The 19544-nt window shown below is 47.9% G+C and overlaps 1 protein-coding gene across 2 annotated transcripts in view; it reads right to left on the reverse strand.

The window, feature by feature from the left end:
* The window catches only part of GRHL3 (grainyhead like transcription factor 3), a 30456-nt gene extending 18076 nt beyond the window's left edge, over positions 1-12380 (reverse strand). Inside the window, exons 1-4 of one of the 2 annotated variants that reach the window (XM_075721921.1) lie at positions 12290-12380; positions 11132-11199; positions 11054-11096; positions 10290-10368 (exon numbers count right to left, since the gene is read on the reverse strand). In XM_075721921.1, the coding sequence (XP_075578036.1) occupies positions 10290-10306 (17 nt within the window). In that variant the 5' untranslated portion in view covers positions 10307-10368; positions 11054-11096; positions 11132-11199; positions 12290-12380. Of the gene's footprint in view, positions 1-113; positions 119-598; positions 697-10289; positions 10369-11053; positions 11097-11131; positions 11200-12289 lie in introns of those variants that run through there. The other variant, XM_009488027.2, reaches the window with a different exon arrangement.
* Positions 12381-19544: the final 7164 nt, after the last annotated feature.

A 19544-nucleotide genomic window follows, 5' to 3' on the forward strand; every position in this document is an offset into this window, starting at 1 on the left:
CACAGCAATTTCCATGCCACTCAGCTGAACACATGAAGGGCTTCCCAAAGGTACTGCTGGAATAGACAAGGGATGTTTTCCTAGTCCTTAACTTCCAGAGTCTTTGGGATTACCAATCCTTCTGCTTGTAGCTCTGCACAAAATTAGGCCAGAGTCTCTGTGGTGGGGCCATGCAGAGAGGCAGATGTACCTCTGCTTCCCTCCTCCTGCCCCAGGGATGCAAAACACCTCAACATCATCTGCAAGAGCTCCTTCCACAGCAAGCACATGCTACCAGCCAGCCAGATCATGCACCGCCAAGGTGGGATATTGGTCAGCAACTTGAATGCAACACGACCAGGAGACTTCGCAAAATTTTCCCTTGAATTTGGAGCTAAAGGCCAGTGCAGCCCACAAATGTAAGTGATTGCTCAGCGTTCAGAGAACTTGACCTACCCAGATGAAACCAAACCCTGTCATTTTTCTTTGCTGTAGTTCATGGTTTTAAATTTAGTTTCAATCTAACTTAGTTTTTTTCAATCATTTGTATATGATTTTACTTAGAGGGAAGCAGACAAGCCGATCACAACACCCTCCCTTCCACTAAAAAATTCCTGACAAAGGTGAGGCTCATGGGACTACGTGAGCTGAGAAGCAACATACCAAAATAATGCCCTGCCTGTCCTCTCTTCTGGCACTTTCTCCAGGTCTCTCCATCTTATGTTAATAAACTGTCAGACACTTAATTACCCAAACATTGGTCATCTTTCCTTTTCCTCCAGCAAATCCTACTAGCAGCCAGCACAGAAGCGCCTCCACGCATTCCCTGCGTGCTCCGTGCTGCAGGTTCACCCCGCTCAAAGGAGAAGATGAATCAGTGGCCATATTCCTGTCACGTCCTTCAGCCACGTGTACATGGTGTCACCACAACAGCTCATACTACTCATCATAAAAAACAAGCTTTGTGGACAAAAATTACTTTTTCATCAAAATGGAAACTTCCTGGAAGGGCAGACTGTTTTTTATTAGCGGAAGAAGTTCAAAAAAAATTATAAGAAGGAGGATTTCTTTAAATCTCCAAAGTTGCCAAGAGCAGAACTTTCTCAATTGCTGATTTTTTTATGGAAAGGCAAAGAAAACCTACAGGAATTTAGGTAAGGAATGCTACATTTTAATGGCACTTTTATAAGGAACATGTCATTTCCATTAAGCTACTCTCCATATGTTTATAGTAAGTCCTGAGCTAGACTTTTAAGTGAATCATTCAGAGAACAGTAATTCCTCTTGAAAGGAATCTGGCATCTCTGAAACTCCCAATTATTGCTAACCACGACAGATACTGCCAGCCCGTTTGGCGTGAGCTGCCCACGCTGACGGGGTGAAAAACCAGGTGCTCAGCGGATGCTCCTGGGCTGGAAACTGGAAGGGTGCGGAGGTAGACCTTGGTCAGGGTGACAGATGCTGGTCCATCCTCCCTGGCAGCTCAACCGAGATGGCTTCACTCCTACACATGCACCGATCCCTCACGCTGCCATATGTCCAGCAGGGAATGCACATATAAACCATGCATGGCTAGTTTTGGTGACACTCCTGGATCAAACTCAAGAGCTCTCCTTGGCTGAGCAGAGTGGCAGCCCTGTAATGGCACACAGTCTCTCCCAGAGCAGCACAAGGGCCATCACGGGCTGCCTCTGCTGTCCTCGTCACCTTTGTTTTTTAAAGAATCTGTTGCTTCTGCACAGAGTCCTTCCACATCTGAGCTGCACAGCAGAGAAGCTGCTAACAGCTCTGCTAATGGCCCGAGGCACCCAATTCCCCACTGGTTTCCACGCTCGCGTGGCGGCAGGCGCCTGAGCTCAGGTTGGTACAGACAGCTGCTGCTTCCATGTTATGGTTCCGGCCACCGCCATCTCCCATCACGCGCTGCTATAACAGAGACGCTGAGCTTGCTCCTCTTCTCCCTCGCAAGTCGGGATGATGCACTAACACCAGTTTCACCCCGCGCATGAAACTTCACCAGGTGTTCTGCGAGTTTCGTTGTCTTTAGCGTTTCTCACGCAGCCCTCCCTCCCCTTCAGTGCCGCTGCTGTCTCCAAGGCGAGCAATCGGCATGACTCAGATTTCACTGCTGTCGACTTGGCGATGGGCTGTTCAGTCCTGTCTGGACAGGAATCCTCACCCGTTCTCAATCCGATCTTCTCAAGGAAGAATAGGCAGCAACAGAGCTTGCTCTCAGGGTGAGACTCGGCTCCTATCACTTGTAATCAACACAGATAAACACACCATGGTAAAACGTAGCAACAAAGCATTCAGGAGCTTCAAAAAGCGCAGATATTACAAGGAAAAATGCTTTGGAGCTTTCTTCTCCCTCACCTGCACGCTCAACTGAAGCACTCCTTGTTGTATGACTCTGTTCTGCCTCCCTGCCTTGTCACTTTGGCATGGCACAACCATTGTACGCATGAGTAGCTGACGTTTTTTAGCATTTTATCACCTGGTCTGCAATCTGTAGGCAGAGGGAACTTGAGGGGGGACCTTGAGATCTCAACCACTTGTGGCTGTGTCCAGTTTATGAAGAATACAAGTTTGCATTGGTCCCAGTGAGCTTGCACCAATTCACCCAGCTGAGGACTTGGACAAAGGCAGCATGATGGGGATTGCACATTTATTCCATCTTGTTTCTTTTCCAGAGTTTATATCATCCCTAATAGTCACTGAAATATATTTGAGTGGAGCCGGGTGAAAGGCCTCAGACAAAACTCTGTAGCTAGGACAGCTCTGCACATGAGATGTAATGCAAACTCCATCCCATCCTACTTTTCCAGAGACGTCTGCTCTGCTCTGACCATATTCCAGAAGATCAACAGGGCTAACCATTATCTGAAGACAGAGGGTGATTTGAGGAGATAAGCCGATATGATGATGTGTTTAGAGGCACCTTTTTGACATCAGATGCATTTCAGTTCATGCAGCTACAGCATACCGTCGTGTCAGTTTGCTTCTACAGTCTACTTCCAACTCAGCGTTAGCAACTCTGTGAAGCGGAGATGCAGGAAAGAGACACCCAAGTCCAGACCCAAACACACGTGAACTTTACTTTCATCACTCCCTGTGATGCCCTTTCCATGCGGCTATGCCACATTTGTCCACTGCAAACTGTCTGCTCTCTGTTTGGCAAAACAAACTTTCCTTTTGCAGGCAGCTGCCCTGGTGCAGTGGCTCAGACAAAGCGAGGATCGGGGGGTGAAACACAAACACGTGGGACCGGCGGCCTCCCTTCTTGTGTGCACACTCACCCCGCTGGAGCCTTGGGGTCATGTGCGAAGCAGTGTGTGATTTTGGGAAGGGAGCAGTCTATTTGTTTCCAAACAGCTTAGAATTTGACGCAAGGTGATACCAGCCCCCTTTCCCCGCTCCATCCCACCCAATCTCTGTTTCCCCTATTTATCTGCCAAGTCTACCATAACAGTGGACTCCTGACTATGAATAAACACTCAGGGCTATGCTGAAACAGGAGAATATGCCCAAAGGGTCTAGGTGGGGAGATCAGCCAAGCAGGAAAGAAACATTTGTGTTCCTTTTGCCTTTTGTTGGGTTTCAGTGGGTGGTTTTGCCGGCCCTTAAGCTTTGTGTTGCTTGTCTTTGTTCTCTCCCCTATAACTGATTAGGCCTCCAACCTAAATATTAGCCATGCCAGATGCTGATGGCTACAGAGAAACATCACATTGTCAAAGGAGCAGAAAATCCATGGCAACCAGCAACAGGAATTCAAAGCCACAGAATAAAGACCCCAGCCCGCGGGACTTCAGCGATACCCCAGGCAGTTCGTGCAGAGGCTTTCATTAGCTCTGGCTTTGCGCATTGCAATCACCTCCCTATTGAAATAACCCTGCCGTTCCTCAAGAGCCTCTTATCAGTAACATGGGGAAGGATCAACACTACACTCGAGAGAGGAGGACCGATGAAGAGCAGCATTTACCACGACTGCTTGCTGGGGTAGAGATTTTAGCCTGTAAACCAGGCCCCCTTGCCAAGGAAGAACAGCATCCCACAACGTGGCCTCATTACTAAATCCAAACAATCCGAACTGCACATCTGAAGACAATGTGACAGTACAGCCTCCCGTAAGCATACTGTCACAGGCCCATTCACAGAGTCAGGCAAAAATCCAGACAGAGACAGAACCAGGAAAATAAAACACACCAAGAAACGTAACAAACGCAGGGACTAATGATGAAAAACATTGCCCAGATGCCCAGTACAATACAGCGTCGATCCACAGGCGTCAAAGGCCTAGGAGACCACTAATCTCATGGACCCTGACCTGCACTGCCTACAGGATTGAAATATTTTCTCTGGCAGCTGGATAACAATGTGGCCTCTGTCACTGGCTGTCTTCAGGGGCATTTCAGCAGCACGACCAGCCTCAGGGTAGTGCAGTATGTGAACTCAGCACAACAGCTAGATGTTTCCTAGCCATCCCTCAGCTCCGTTTCACCCACAGAGACAGTGCGCGAGCCTCTCTCTTTCCTGGAAGCACGTGGCCTGGGTGGCCCGTGAGACAGGCTAACCCACCGCACCCAGCCAGAGACCCCGCACAGACGCACACAACAGCGCATCCACCTGCATTTAGTAAGCGCAGAGCAGAAACGTGCGGTGGCTGGGATGGAAAAAGAAGGGGCCATCATGAGCATCTTTGAGAAATGGCTCCCGTTTCCCAAAAAGGCCCTAAGAGTCCTCGGCGTCGACGCAAGCCAGCGGTGCTCAGCACCACCCAGATGCAGCTGGCTCCGGCCGCACAGCGGGGAAGGTGTGGCGCGTCCCCGCAGGTGGGATGGAGGAGGGTGGGGACCGGGGCGATGCGCGTCGTGCTGACACTCGGGGAGATAGAACCCTGCCAAGCTCTTTGACTGAATCCCCCACCCCAACTCTCCTGTGGAGCTGAAACCAGTTGGAACGGTTTGTAGGCTGAATCCAAAGCGTCGTGGAGCCAGACAAACCTTCCAGGGGCAGGCGCTACCTGGGGAATATGCAGGGAACTTGCCTGTCTCTTGGCCCTCTTGGGTTACTTACAGCTCTTTAGGACCCGCAAACCCAAGATGTGAGCTCAGTATTCTTCCATTTTTACACCAGCCTAACCCCCCGCTTTTGAAGCTATTTATTATCACAGGAGGAGAAATTGAGGCATGGGGATTGACATCAAAATGGCTTATTGAAGGCTGCTCAGTGAAGATGAGAGAACAGAACCAGACCTGAACCTCTGCTATAAACCTCCCCAGCACTGGACTGGTTCCTGCCTTTCTAGCCTGCAGGGCTCCATGGGCCGATTCAGTGCTGAGTGATGTTTGGGGGACACCAGCTGGTATTGTGTTTTACCCGATAACATCATCCTTGAGGTATCCACCCACACAATCACATTTCACAAATGATTCGTGCTTTAGTGCCTTCCCTGCCTAACAAAACAAATTACAGCACAGAATTAGTTTGCAGTTCAGGAATTATGGCTGATTTTTTCCAGAAGCAGTTTATGATGTCGGATGCTTCAGTTTTGAGGTGTTCCGAGTTTCAGGGTGATCTGCCTCCAAAGGGGGGACACAAAAAATGGGCCCCGAACAGTGCCTCTGACTGAGCATCTGCCACCACCTGGCACATCTGAAATATTGGTATAAACTTCACTCTCTTATTTTCATTGTAGACAGATAAGGACACCTTATGTGTACATGTATTCATGAACACAAACCTTCATCTCCACCAACACATTACACACACGCACGCACACTGCATTGAAGCTCCCAGTCCTTCAAACACTGTAAGAAAGATTACACATGATGAGAAGACCTTCATAACTCCAAGAGTTTAGGTGCTTCCAGTTATCTTTTTTTTGCTTTCAGTGCTTATGGATTTTCCCCCCAGCTTCCACATCCAAAAACCTAGCTACTTGCTTTTTATTTTTTAATTCTCGTATGTTCACTGACTCCAAGAGCTGTGGCTTTTAATGAAAAAATAAAAAATTCACAGCTTTACAAGACCCGGATTAAAAAAAAAAAAACAATGGCAGCAATAAGGCAATCTTTTGCGACAAAGTTTGTTTCTGTTTTACTGCTCTTCAGGTCATCTGGTTTTAATCTAGTAATCAATTATTATGGGTTATTCGTACTGTAGCAGGGCCCAAAGACTGAGAACAGAGCCCAGTTTTGCTCATCACATCCTATCAGAGGATCCTGCAGTAACATACACTTCTGCGTGAACCTCAGCACTCACTTAAGAAAGTAGTAAGAGCAGAGATTAATATTAACCTCACGGGAGGTTTGCCACTTCAGTTATGCATTGAGTCTCAGGCTTCCTACACGCTCTGAGAGCCAACGGGACAGTTTGGTCCTCCCATTTTAGGCTGGGATGTGCTGATCTCTTCCTGTTGCCTGCAAATTCAGTCAGCTAACAAACTTGGCACCTGGCTTTAAGCCTGCTGAAGGTGGGTGAGGTGAATCCTCCAGTGAGCTCGCCAAGAGGAGACACGAAGCGTGTGTCTGGGCAGGACACTTGACGCGACTTACACCACGCAGCTTGCTCCCCTGCGCTATCAGGGTACCCCCGCCCCACGTCTGGCGGCGGCTGTACCTTCCTCAGCTGCACTCTGGACTGCCTGCAGGCCTGGGGAGATACAGCCAGGGTCCTCTTTCTTCCCATCCTGGAGGGACTTTTCAGGCTGGCCAGATCTCAGCTGCCCAGATCTCCTGTAATGTACTTGGCTGACGTACTCTGTATGTACACTCTAATGTATTTTGATTCAGAGTATCCTGTGAACACGTGTCCCCCAAGGTCAGGCAAGCCTTTTGCTTTGCTGTTTAATAAACAAAAAATAGCATAATGTGCTTCAAACAATGTTTTTGCCAAACAAATACGATTCAACCCATTCTAGATACAACCCTATTAAACAACACATTTCTGGAGAGCAAGCATCACAGCTCAGACAGCAAAGACAGAATGATGAAATGAAATAAAAACTTGACACAGCAGGTGGCTGGCACCCAGGAATCAAGTACCTTGGTAAATGGCGCCTGCTCTTTTCCTCTGAACACTTGTGGTTGTGAACACCCTGGGGACAAGGACCCTTTTTGGATCAGAGCTACCCTCACCCACACCATTATCACAGCTACCAGCCAGAGCAACCTAACGCCTAAAGGAGTAACAAAAACCAAGCCATCGCATTTTCTTATCTTCCAAGCCTTTGAAACTTGGGCATTAGCAACGGAGTCCCAGCCAGAATATAACTGTATGCTGTATCATCAGTTCCACTGATGAACGCCTTTTTCAGCTGTTGCCTTTATCCTTGAGCACATGCTATTCGAGGATCCGAGGCACGGAGCAGGAGCAGTGTTCCTGCCAATCAGCTGAACTGAAGCGCTTGCAGGTGCAATGCAAGTGCAAGCGCATTTTCGGATGAAATCTTTACAGTGATCAACGATTTAAACACCAGACCGAACAAAACAGGAGTAGATCCTCATCAGTGCAACTGTCTTTACTCTACAAATTTCTCTGGAATTATACCGATGTACCAATCAGTTGAAAATGTGACCCAAAGCATCAAAGCAGAGATACTATGTAAATGTTGATTTATCTCCGCTTTGAGTCTAGAGTTTATTCAGAGGGCTTTTACTCCTTTGTTGTGAATTGCATAGCAGTTATTTGATTGTTGTTTCTTTAATTTACAAATCTCTCTTTCTCTTTACGTAACTTGAAGTAAAACCCACGTCTCCCTTGAAAGCGTACCTTGCTTCGGCATGGTTATCCCTTGTGTGCTTTACTGCCAGGATTTTATAAAAGGGCTTTAACTTTTCATTCACCAGGAGCATAACTCAAGTTTTAATAACACACCTTATGCATGACAAAAATTTGCTTCTGGCGATCATGGTTTCGACCACAAAACCACAACTGGGAGTAACTCCTGGTTAACTCTTTCAAGCCCACGCATTGCAGAGTTAGACGTAAGTTCAGTTTAGAAGACTATGGAAATTATCAGTTAGAATATTTTATAATAGGCAAAACATCTCATTCTCTCATGCCACGCTAGTCTCTTCCCAGTCCTTTCTGTGAAATTAAAGTGGCAAAGGGAGAGACGAGATTATTCTCCCTGTTATTTTGGGTGGCAGCATCAGTCCATGGGGAGACCGCAGCTCCCTTCGAATCGGCCCGACTGGGCACACGTTCAGAGCTCAGCTCCATCCCGCCTGCGCTCAGCTCGTCCTGGGGGTTGTACAAAGAGCAATGCCTGCGCCAGACACACAGACACCCACTGCTGCCCTTATCAGATCCTCTCAGTACTGCTCCCGAGAGCCCTTTCCGTCCGCTGATGTCTACAAAGCTACACCCTGCATGACTTTGGCCTGGGTGATTAACCAGAGGATAACAGCTCCGGTAACAGCCCCACCGCTCAGATGCTGGGCTTTAGCAGCTCTTCACAAGGTTCCTCCTCCCCGGTGACACCTTTTCCCCTCACCCTAAACCCACAAGCTGTCTGAACTTTTCGGCTATGCCTTTGGTACCACGAGGTTCCCAGCTCCCTTATCTCCCATCACGTCCCCGTCAGCCCCTGGGGAGCTTTCGGGTGAGGCACTCCAGGCCCTTGGTGCTCCTGAAGGGTCTCCAGGCCAGCTGGCAGTGCCTGCCCCTGCCCCTCTGACGAGGCATCAGCAGCCTGGAGCTGCTACACCCGCTGTCTGCACTCCCGAGGGAATTTTTTCCCCCCCAGCTGGGGGTTAGTGAACTAAAGTGAAATTTTCGGAGAGATCTGCAAACGTGTCCTCAGGTTCAATCTGTAGGAAAACGTTGCGCAGAGCCTTTTACCTCCGGTAACCAAACACAGCCCCATCCCGAGACCTGTCCTGCAGACAGAGCGGGCAGCAGCCTCTGCATTTTTATCAGTCTCTGGAGTTGAGATCTGAATCACAAAAGGGATGCTGCTCCCATCAATTCCCCCTTTCTCATGTGAAAGGCACAGGGGTTAACAGCCCGTTAGTAAGAGAAGAGTCAAGCAACCATGTAATTCATCAGGTAGCGTAATGCCCCAGTCCATAATTAGTAATGCATCAATCTAATTCTGCAACGCGCTGTGTACACACACACACACTCGGTAGCATTCTGAGACCAAACCGCATGGCCTGACTCTTAAGTTTAAAAAGCATCAAGTGTAAGTTACCCAAAGAGTTCAGAAAGGGAAAATGTAAGTCACCGATTCTTAATCGATCCAAGCATACAGATCCCAGCATTTACATAAAATAATAATTAGTGCTGCACCTTTTCAGAGTTCTTAATAATTAAGAGATTAGCTGTCACAACTCCTCTGTCAGGCTTGCAAACACATACAGGCATGTGGTTTTCTTTCAAAATACACCTTCTGAAGCACCATATCTGTACACAGATGTATATATGGATATATATTTCTTGATATATTTTATTATATGTATTTATTTCATATAGGGCTATCCACCTAGATAGCTTTTTAAGACTGGATTGACAGCAGCATTCACTACCATTGTTCAATATTCCTCCAGCCTTTACTACACCATGTCATACCAATATGACATTTGTTTGCTTTCATTCCAGAGGTGCGAGGCATGGTACGCTGTGCAAATCCATACCATCAGAATCCAAAGTCCAAAATATTTTTGAGGACTCGCAATTAGAAGCAAGAGTTATACAGGACCAACAAAATGTTAAGTCCTTTTTCTTGTTTAAAAAATAAAAGAATATAATCAATCATAATTACTTGACAGAATCACAATGTGAATCCATTTACTTTTTAAAAAAAAAAAACCAGCAGCACACAACAACCCCTGTCCCCAAAAAACTAGAAACTCATTCAGAACTGATAAATACTCTGAAAGGTATTTTCTAAGGAAAAACAAACAAAACAACCAACCAACCACAGAATCACTGTAGCCTATATTAGATTTTGTTGGATAGAGGCAGAACAGACTTGCCTCTAGACAGAAACCCTATGTGTCAACTTTTAGTTGGGGGGGCAGGGGGGAAGAAAGGAAAAAAAAAAAAAGGATCCCGATCTTAAACAACTCTTAAAAAATAACAGTAAGAAGTGATTCCTCCTAAGAGCAGCAACAGGTTAGTGAGGAACAGAAAGTCTGAAAAACGCTCCCATCCCGTTCTTCTACTTCCACTTGCAAACAGCTGGACAGGAGGATTAACCCAAGGAGCCTAATTCATTCAGACCCAAAGCACTTAAACAAGGCTCAGAAGAAACACTCAGCCTTTACAGAGAGGAGTGGGTAAATAGGAAAAAAACCTCTACTTACTCAAGTTCATTAGACATATTCCCCCACGTTTCCAAATCTTTGCAGACAGTAAACTCTGATGACTTCTCTCTTCTAGTACCTGCTAAAGACAGACATTGCCTGTGAAGTGTTTGATTTATGTTGAGGTTTTGCGCGCAGGTATTTTGCTGACAGGCCGGCGTGCAGGGCGCGGGGATTGGCTGGCAGCACAGGTGCCGTGGGACAGGTACACCCAGACAGGTGCAGCCCGTAACCCTCTGCCTGCCGGCCGCGAGCAGGGAGCGCAGGGAGGGAGCGAGGGTGGGGAGGGAAAAGCCCTTGGGGGAAAAAGGCTAGGATAAAGGAGTGGAATCAGTTATTCATCTCCGTGATAATTAGTTTCAGTTTGGTGGATGTGTTCCATATACTGCGATGCCAAATAGCTGTCATTTTTATGAATCTGGGGGTTGATTTGTCCTTTGCTGTTTCTTTATATATAAATATACAGACGAAAATACATACATATATATAAAGGAATAAATTAGGGAAGAAGAAAAGCCTCTTCGTTTCCTCTCATTCCTACATGCTAATTGTACTGACAGGCTAGCCCTTTCTTTCCTTTTCTCACCTTCTCTTAGCTGCTCACTCCAAAAAGTCTCCGTAGGTGGTTCCCCCCGCCCTTAAAAAAGTAACTTTAAACCCCCTAACTTCAGATGCCAAGACATGCAGCAAATACACTGGTTCAGGGAATCTTTGTATTACACCGGATAAGGAAAACAGGTCTGCAGGATAACCTTTTTCCGTACCGTTTGCGCACGCTGTCCTGCCTTCTGTAGCGCAGACCCGAGCCTTACCCCAGCACACAGGGGACGGCAGCGGGAAGCCCAGACTCACGCCGTTTGGGAACCGGCTGCAGGAATACCACCCAGGCAATAGCTCTGTAGCAACTCACCTGTAAACGGGGAAAAGATTTATGCAATAGAACAAAACTCATCATGGATTCAAGCACTCCTGTTGGATGGTTTCTGTCATCCGTGTTGCAATGAGGAGGCAAAGGATGGGCTCAGCGGGTGACTCATGTTGACTGGATTTGGAAGGCAGGAGAGGATTTTATGAGACAAGTTGGTACAAGCCTTAAAACAAAGAGAAAAAGAAAGGCTTTCACCACTCGTTCTCGCCCCCCATCCCTGTCTCACTCACCGAATCTGTCCCACTCAGCGGCCTGCACCAGCAGGTGAATACAAGAAAGCTTGTTAAGTCTTCCCTCACATAACAGTAAGTTCAGCTCTCCCACCTTGGTGGCAAATGGCCTTCCCAGCCCACTCAGGCAGGCATAAGGCATGTCTACACAGGCAGATGTGAAGACAGAGCATATTAATTTGGGTACAACACCCTTCAAACATCTCTATGGCTTCTGGCTCAGAGCACGGCCAGCTCGGAGCGCAGGAAGAATGACCGTGGTGTATCTGCACTGGCCGATAAGGACGTGGTGGGCTGAGCTTTGCCTGACCCAACCAGCAACTATCACCCTCCACTCTGCTGTGCAAACTCCTGCCTGCCAGGGACCTAGGGACTGGACAAAGTCTGTTTTCTGGGAATGAAAACCAAAGGTCTGGAGCAATGCAAACTCCTTTGGGGATCATTGGAGAGCACCAGCTGCCAAGACCTTGTTCAGCAGAGGACAGCAATACCCGAAAGTCAGCTGAATGAGGGCTGGTGATCAGAATCAATGCCATAGCAGAGGCCATGCAGTGGTGAGAGTACAAAAAAAAAAAAAGAGGAGGAAAGAACAAGTATGTCCTATCCAGCCAAGGAAAGCACAAATCTTACGCAGTGGTGGCTTTAGTTGATCAATATTCTGATTATATCTCTGAATTAAGGAAACCTCGCCCAGTTCATGATGACCAGAGTCGTAGTCCTGGGTACTTGTCCTTTACCCAGATCCAGGCAGAGAGTATTTCACTGACTCTGGGTAGTGCAAAGAGCAGCAACATCCCCTTAGGGGATTTCCAAGTTTCTTCTAACCTTTCAGTGAGACTTACCAGACTCCAGCAACAAAAGTGAAGGAGCAGAAAACATTAGCTGAGCCAGACCATGCAGGGGAACGGCAGGGCACGGGATTCTGACCTCTGCAGGAAAAAGCCTGTGTCAAAGAGAAGAGAGGGAGAAATGTGTCTGGCAAAGCTGAGCAGTGACAGGCTTTGCTGTAGCGGAAGGTGCCCTGCGGGCCTCAGTGCCACCGTGGCCAGGCCAAATCCACCTCTGGATGGAAACCTTCAGGTTTTCAGACTTGGCCTTTTGCAGAACAGCAGGGATGACACTCTACGATCGGGGACAGGGGAAAAAAGAAGCCACCAGACCCTCCTGCGTGCCGGGAGCTAAGCTCTGGAACAGCATGCTGCTGACAAAGCCCTGTTTCTACCTTTGGGGGTTTAAGCCCACCCCTGCTGCACTTGCAGCTCACGTGCCCCAGCTCGGGTGGAAGCGGGGACAGCCAGGGTCAGTCTGGGCTCACCAGGCTCTTGGTGCTGCCTGCCAGTCGCCGGCGAGGCTACACGCCCTGTCCTGCTTCAGTGTGTCTGGAGCCTGCCTGAGAATCCACGAGGTCCCTTGGGAAAGCTGGGAAGGACTGGCAGAAAGGACAAAAACACAGATCCTCCTTTGAACAAATTCCCTGGGACTCCAAAAGGACAGCTGGGAGTGTCTCTCAGTTTTACTAATTCTGGTTTTTAGCATTAAGTTTCTTCTTGGCTTTGCGGCCATTGATCCAGGACCTCGTCTTTTTCCTGCGAGGATCCTACTGCAATGGTGGACTGAGAGACTTTGCCAGCTAGAAGATGCGTGCTTGTTCTCGCACACAGTCTTATTTCTTATGCAATTAGCTATGCGCCTACCCGCAGCACTGAGGCACTCTCCCAGCCTCCAGGAATTATGGCGCCTCGGTAAGATCGCTCAGAGCAGAAACCAGCCCCTTCGCGTCAGTACTGTGGGGCCTGTAACACGTCTGTCGTCTTTATGGTAACAGCAGCTTGAGTTTCCTCTCTCAGACGCATTTTCAAGGCCAGCTGAAAACGTGACCGACTCCCTATCTCCAACGCTCCCACAGACGGGACCCTGAGAGCCTCTCCTGAGTTAGGATTACGCCTCTGCCAGTGAGGGGGGACCAGGACCACGCCAGCACGCACACACCAGTCTAGGTGTGCTGTGTCCCGGTGGGAAGCAGGGACAGCCGGCACTGCCTGGGCACCGCGCGGCCTCCAACACCCGCCAGCTTGCCCTGCCTCTTCCATTCTCCTGGGCACCTTGTCTTTTTTGTGATAATGTACGTTTTATGGCACCTGAGAAGCCTCCAGGCCTGGACGCCTAGACAATCCCTTTGACTATGATTTCAGTATTTTTTTTAATTATTATTTTCTCTCTTTTTTTTTTTTTTTTTCATTTATACTCCACCCTTCAAGAGTATCTGGTGAGAGGGTGGGTTAGAAGAAAGAGACCAAGAGATACATTCTCTATGCACAAAACCCTCCCACTTCCCTTCCACTCCCCTGTTAAATATACCTTGGAACAAAAGCCCTTTATGATGCTCTAAAAATAAAGCATGCAGCAGTCAAGACAAACTGCAAAGTTTAAAAGAGAGGGCCAAATTTTGCTCACAGCTACACCCTCTCTAAGGCAACAGGGTTGCTCTTGTGTTTGGATTGTTAAACCCTTTTTAAACATCCAGGGGCAGACTGTGATTAGCTGCATTTCGTTAGCAAGAGCTCAGCAGCTCCATGACTGAGGACAACATCACTCATCGGGTCTCCAGCCCTCAGATGCCGCTGCCGCATCAGAAGCCGGCTGGGTCTGCATCTGGAGGAGCTGCCCAAGGAGCAGCGCAGCCCTGTGACCGTGCCACCCTGATGTTCCTATTTCTCCCTGCGCCACCGATTTGTGGTATGACCTTGGATAAGTCGTTTCACATTCCCTATTCCCAGTCTGGCTTCTTTTCTGTATAACTTGTAAGAAACTTCAAAGCAAGGGCTTTTATCCCTTTAGGATACACGGCTTTTCCCACTGACAGCTGTCAAACATCCTTTCCAGTTGTCCTGTGATGTGCCAGGAATTTCAGCTGTCTTTGACCAAAGGTTATTAAAACACTTCAACAATTAATACACAGTAAGAGGAAGCAGCCTGAAGCAGGTTAAAGTGAGCTGTTCTCCAAAGGGAGATGTGGCTGCTTCAGGTGCTTTTCCAGCAAAAAATATAGCTTGTGCCACATAAGTTTGCAGAAACCTTTGATATCCAGACCAGACACTCTTTCCCAGTGAGACTCCCTCTGCCTCCCAGAGCCTTTTCCCTGGGAAGGCAGAACAAAAAGCCGAACTGGAACTTCCTTGGGCTGCAAGTCTTAGTCTGGCAGGACTGCCCTTTCGCTCTGTTTGTACAACACATAGCACAACAGAGGCTACAGAAGTCACTCTGTAGCGCTATTGTCATAGTAATAATGAGGAAAAGGAAAAAAATAATTCTGCCTTCTGAAGCAAGCGAGGGAGACAAACCCCTCGCTGACCCTTTCCCAGCAGCTGCTTTCCAGTTAGGTGAATACGTCTATCTGCAGGGTATCTGGGAAGCTGGCTGGCTCTGCTGGATCCTAGTACCACTAAACAACACGACCTGATGTTTAAATGTCTTTTTAATAAGAGTCAGGCCAGTTTGTTATTATCTGTTGTAGCCCAAGGGGCTATAGGAAAATTCCTCTTGTCTTTATCTAGTTCTACCAGTTTTTACACAGTAACAAGTTTGGGTTGCAAACAACTGACCCAACTAACAGTCTTCAGGGCAGCCACCTTCAGTTTAAATAAACAAACATGACCCACCGTCTCAGCCAGCTTCACTTTGTGAAGAACCTTCACTTTTTCTCTGCGTGCTCTGACCTGAGCTTGTCCCCTGCTCTCACTCTGGAGCTGACTTCCAGCGCATGCATTTAGCTGACACCCATCAATCCAAACCCAGCTGGAAGAAACCCACAGCGGTGAATGGACATGCCAGTTGAGCCTCTAGAGGGAAGGAGTTGGTTGGAGATGTCGCAAGGATGTTCTCCACTTCAGCCAAATTTGCTGCCCAGGCCCAGGCTTCCTGTGATACTCAGTGACAAATATGTACAGGGAAGGAGTCAGGGGAAGGTTTCACAGAGGAAAACTGTGTCCTCTTTAAAAGGGATTTCAGACTGGCTCCAAGGAAACTCTGTCTTCCAACCCCAGCACCCAACAGCGGGCACATGCTGCAGCTCTTCAGCCATACCTAACTCACAGGACTTCTCTCCCATCAACTGTCTCACCCATGCAACTCGAAACACAAAAGCACATTGCCTCTTACAAAAAAACAAGGAGTTGACTTCCCCCCCCGAGTGATTACCACACCAGGAGCAGAAGGTGCTGTCAATGACGCCAGCAGCGCAAGGAAGGGCTCAGGGCTGGGCAGTGATTACCGCAGCGATTCCTCACTGAGAGAAACTTATTTTTAAACACGAAAACAGTTTTTAAACTGGACCAGATGCAAAACATCAGGTAATGCTCCCAACCATTTCCCCCACTGCTGCAGCCTGATCAAAGCTGCCTCCCTTCAGGAAGTTATCTGATGTCAGGCAGTGACGCTATAGCAGAGATGAGTTTGGTCTCAGATACCTCAGTTGACTCCATTCATCATTAATCAGCCCTTCATGAGCAGAGATATGGAAATGTCACTGGCAGAGGTGTCCCAAGCTGCTCAGAATAAATTACCTTTATCAGCCAGTGGGTTAGATCCCAGCAGCAGAGATTGGGCTCAGATTCAGACTCCAGCTGAAGCACGAAGTGTGTTTGGATCCCGGTGTCTGCCTGGTTCACACAGTTGCAGAGATGCCAGTTCCAACTGGAATCTAAGCACGGCACAGAAATGGGATTTCATTTAGTAAATCCTAAGTAGCAAATAAAAAAGGAAATATTATGAATGAATATCAGTCCATCCTGGCGGACTATAATGAATCTGCTCAGGGAGCCTTGAAAGACATCTTTACGTGACAACTTAGTTTCTGTAGCTAATTAGAAAAGCTCAGGCCAGAGATACTTATCTGTGTGCAACATCTGGAACTCGTAATGTCTCAAGTTTGCCAGCTTTCATGGTTTCATCACAAATCTGCTGATACTTGCTGCTCTTATTAGTTTATTTAGTTGCCTTTTTAAAGCCTGACTTCCTGTAATCACATGATCATGTGAAAGTTTTCTCCACATAAGAATCTCTGTCCTTCATGATTGTTGCAAAACGCCTCAAAACACAATCCCTATAGGCTCAGGAATGAAGAGACAGAAATGAAAATAGCTCCCTCACACCCCCCACAAAGTTAAGCAATTTTAAAGCCAATCCTACACCTACCAGGGACCTGGCCTGTGGTTTCTAAGCCAGCCCTGTGTTTGGCAGGACCACGGCTCATGACATACTAGCGCTAAGGCCGGACAGTATTGGAATCATCAAAGCACTCTGCAAATTTTAATTATTTCTCACTTGTGTTCTACACCTGTCATTACTCATCTGAATCAGTCATGGGATACTGGTCCAGGGGATGTTTGGGGATGGCTAGAATTGGCACACAGCAGCAGTCGTTCTGCCTTTCTCTGTCTCAGCACTTTGGCAGGAGCTGACTTTCCCACAATACCTAGAGAAGACAGCTGTTGGACCTGATTATTTATAGAGAGGAGGAAGAAGTCGTTGGCTCCGCAATCTTGATTTGACTCTAAAATTGTCCCTGGAGTTGGGATTCCGTGCTTAGATCCCAAGCCTGGTTTGGAGACACCTTCTGCTCCTGAAGCATTCAAATGAAAAGGCAAACGCAGAGGGAGGGGAGAAGCAGCGAGGCTGGGCAGGGGCTTGGTACATCAACTGTGGGAACTGAATCTCATTTCCACTAAGAAAACCGGAAACCCCTGCCAAAGGCCCTGCCTAAGTCACTGAGTTATCGTCTCCATGGCTGACACTGCGCAGGTAATACAGCACAAACTTCTGAACCACCTCATGTGGGAGAAGCACCCGGTACTCGGAGCTCTAGTTCTCAGCTCTTTACAGGCAGGGAGGGATTTCCCTTTGAAAATCTCCTGCAAACAGGCCCAGCACTGGCCCTGCTCCCTCCCCAAGGGCTCCAGCTTTGTCATGCTAACATGCAGCCATCAAAGGAAAAAGGAAAGACCCCTTTGCAAAATTCGTGGAGCCCACAGTGTGTGGGGTGCTGCAGCAAAACCCAAGCAAAGCTGGCAGTGCTGAAGCCTCCTGTAAAAATGACAGTTCTGGGCTGGAGAAAGGGGAAATTTGAACTTTTAGACTTTATCTTCTGGTGCAAGCACAGCTGAAGGGAGTTGCTGCAGTATGTCCTCTTTGTCTGACAGCATGAGGGAGTCAGTGGCTCCCTGGCTCCCCTTTGGTGCTGCTCGCACTGCTGTGACCAGCACTCTGCCAGCAGCAGAGCAACAGGAGGGAAAGCTTCATCAGGGGCTCATGGGACCTTCTGAGCCGCTCCAGCCCCCCCTCAGCTGCAGAGTCCTCCTCCATCCCCACTGCAGCTGCATCCACCCCTGGATGAAACTGTGATTACCTGTATCCTCCCCAGATCACAGCCAGGTACCAGGTCTCCACCTGCCAGAGCCCACACACCGCAGCCCATCTCCTGCTGACTCCTCTGTCAAAGAGACCAAGAGCTGCAAGGAACCAGGGCTCTGCTCTTATCTCTCCCTATCAGAGCTCCAGTACACGAGCAGGCACGTGGCAGCTTGGAGGAGCCCTGAAACTCCACCGGCATCGTCTCTCCCAAACATCCTCCCCATGGCTCTGAAGTTTAGGAGGGAAAGAAAAAGAGATACCCATCTACTCCACCTCTGGTAGTGGGCAAGCTCTCTTTGCTTCCTAGCTGGCACCTGTCTATCACATTTGATACCAAATACAGGCTCACTTCATTCTGACTCACCCTACCTGCTCATATTGCTTACTTTTCCTCGCCAGGCCATAACCCAACATCTACAGTGAAAAACCTTGCCATCTTAAATGAAACCTAAATTCAAATCATATCAGTGCATCACCTTCTCAGATAAACAAATCTAACCAAACCTTGTAAGAACTTACTAGATCCTTTGTAGATTGCCCAGCATCTAGGTCAAATGTATAAATCCATGAGCCTTCCTGCACAGCAAATCCAGTAGGTAAGTTTGCTTTTCCATCAGCCTCTGCCGGGGGGGGGAACTCCCTTCTCGGGGCAGGTTGTTGTTGGGGGATTAACAGAAAGTTCACTGCAAGGTACCAGTTGTCCCGTGGAGTGGAAAAATATCAGGTAGTTTTGCAACATTTAGAGAGATGCACCAAGAACGTCTTGGGTGGCAGTCAGCACATAAGGGCTGCTGGCCCTTAGGGGCTTGGGGATTTTCCTTACTCATAGAAAATGCCTCCTGCAAGAAGCACATACCTATTACAAAACAAGCTGTTGCTTTAGCTCTGTTCAATCAATCAATCAATCTTCTTTTACTTCAACATCTGAGAATCAGCCTCCCTTCTAAGCTGACACTTTCATATTTTCCCCACAAACATTATATGGCACCCAAATATCAGGCACCGATGGCCGGAGAATGGCAAACTGAATTTACCTGCAAACCTCTGATGCTGGGTCTGAGCAGCAACGGCACTCGTTATTGATATTCAGGGAGGATCTGTTGCCATAGCTTGTCTCTAAGGCACTGAAATGGAAAGCAGGAGACCAAAGCGCTGCTCGCTGCACATCAGTGTGCCTGAGCTTTGCCTCTCACAACCTTTGTGCCTGTTCCAGTTGGAGGCCTGTTTGGGCAGTCCCGCACTAAGCACTTGGACAGATGCCACCCCTGGGGCTCTCATGGGATTTGCAGCATGACCGTACTGTAAGTAATTTTATGCGAGTCTTAGAAAAATTTGCCTACCCTGAGTGTCTAGTCACCCACGCAAACCACTAGTGGAGATGTGACTTATAGCAATGCATTTTTACCCCAGTTTGAAACAAGATCAAACAAATTATACTGCACCAGCATAAACTGTGTCTCTGCTGGAGCCGGAATTGGTACTTGTGGCCAAAACCCAAGTACAGATGAGTCCTAAAAAGGCACAAAAAGGAAGCTACAATTTCATCTGAACCTGAAGGATTTATAACCTTGACAGTGAGACCTTTTCCTGTGAGCTCCTACAGTGGCTTTAGGATTAATCACTGCCAGTGAAATCAGTGCCTGCTGCTCTGATTTTCAGCACAGAATGAAATTATTTTAGGATGAACTA

This window comes from Pelecanus crispus, chromosome 16, assembly GCF_030463565.1.
Source record: "Pelecanus crispus isolate bPelCri1 chromosome 16, bPelCri1.pri, whole genome shotgun sequence".
Lineage (NCBI taxonomy): Eukaryota > Metazoa > Chordata > Aves > Pelecaniformes > Pelecanidae > Pelecanus > Pelecanus crispus.